Raw genomic sequence first — 1,443 nt, forward strand, 5'->3', positions numbered from 1 at the left:
AATGTATAAATACATACCTATGCATATTAAGCTGGTCATTAACATGAGCAAGCTTAACATTTGTGAATCCCATTAACCTATCTTTTACCTCAGCCAAAGTATAAATAAAAAACAAAAAGAATGTTAAAGATACAGATGGTTTAAAATATATAGAACTAAAAATAAAGCAAAATGAAAATATAGTGATAAAATAAGAAAACTTTGAAAAATGTTCGTAAATATGTACATATACTAAAATACACATACTTAAAAACAATGGGGAACTTCTAAAAACTGTTAGGTGGTGCACTGAATGTTAGCACCCTCTTCATTTTGCTTGAACTACCAGCAGGTAAGATCACCCTTGAGAATTAGCTTTACTTTTGAGTTCCCAATGTTTTTTTCACTTTTTAATGGAAAAATTATCCATCGCCTCAGGCACCCCACTACAAACTGTTCTGCAAGCACTCCTAATTGATGACTAAGCCTAATGCAGGATAAAATCTTTACGACTTAACTATATGCAAGGGTCTCAGAGGTGATGTGACTACCACAGCCTTGTCAAACTGCAACAGTGATATATTCATGGCATACCTCTGAGAGGAGTTTGGAAAGGTTGGGTTGAAAGGATATTGTATATCACTTTTATATTTTTTGTGGATATCAACAGGCATCATCATCATATTACAGATAGCTCATACTGCTGGAGAGCCACCGATTTTCTCTCCTATACTATCAATGAATATGTATGTATAAAATATGTCATGTTAATCTTCTTGTCCTAGGCCTAAACACACATTTCGTGTTTGGATTTTCAGCATTTGAATTTCGTGTACATGACTGTAAGCATCCATGATCATATCATACACTAATAATGCTTACAACAATAATAATTTTCAGAAGTAAAAATAACTATTGCATTAAGTGCAAATTATGATCTTAGATGCACATAACAGGACAATTATCAATTATCTTAAGTTAACAAAACACAAAAACACTTTCAAATCCTTTATATGTCCTATCCATAACTAATGCTGCAGAATTACTCCGTACTTTCAGTCCTCAATCAGTTCATTAGATTTAACTCAAAACAGTTGACATGCTTCTTCAACAAGTATACTCATATTTCAAAATTTGTAACAAGTGACGGATAAGAATATAAAAACTATCTGTTAACATACCTGTTCCCTGAGCAGATTTCTAACGGTTTCTATAGTCTTGGTAACTGCCTTTGCTAGGGGTCTCATGCGAGAACTTTCAGCCTCCCTGTTCATGATGCTGCTGCCTGCTGCCAGACACTGTAAGATGGATAGAGCATTTTCATTTTGTTGCTCAATGTTGTGGAATAAATACAAATATTTCATTTCCCTCAGGGCATTAAATAAACGTTTTGATATTTAGTTTACAAATAAAAGAAAACAAAACCCCAGTGGTTAAAATCCAAGCCCTTTCGATGTGCTTTCT

The 1,443-nt window shown here is 33.6% G+C and overlaps 1 protein-coding gene across 1 annotated transcript in view; it reads right to left on the reverse strand.

Moving 5' to 3' along the window:
• The window catches only part of LOC119586384 (lateral signaling target protein 2 homolog), a gene marked incomplete at its 5' end in the record, with an annotated part of 49,016 nt that overhangs the window by 47,063 nt on the left and 510 nt on the right, over positions 1-1,443 (reverse strand). Inside the window, 1 exon segment of the mRNA XM_037935103.1 lies at positions 1,161-1,277. Within this exon segment, the coding sequence (XP_037791031.1) occupies positions 1,161-1,277 (117 nt within the window).

This window comes from Penaeus monodon, chromosome 21 (genome assembly GCF_015228065.2).
Source record: "Penaeus monodon isolate SGIC_2016 chromosome 21, NSTDA_Pmon_1, whole genome shotgun sequence".
NCBI classification, from domain to species: Eukaryota; Metazoa; Arthropoda; class Malacostraca; order Decapoda; family Penaeidae; genus Penaeus; species Penaeus monodon.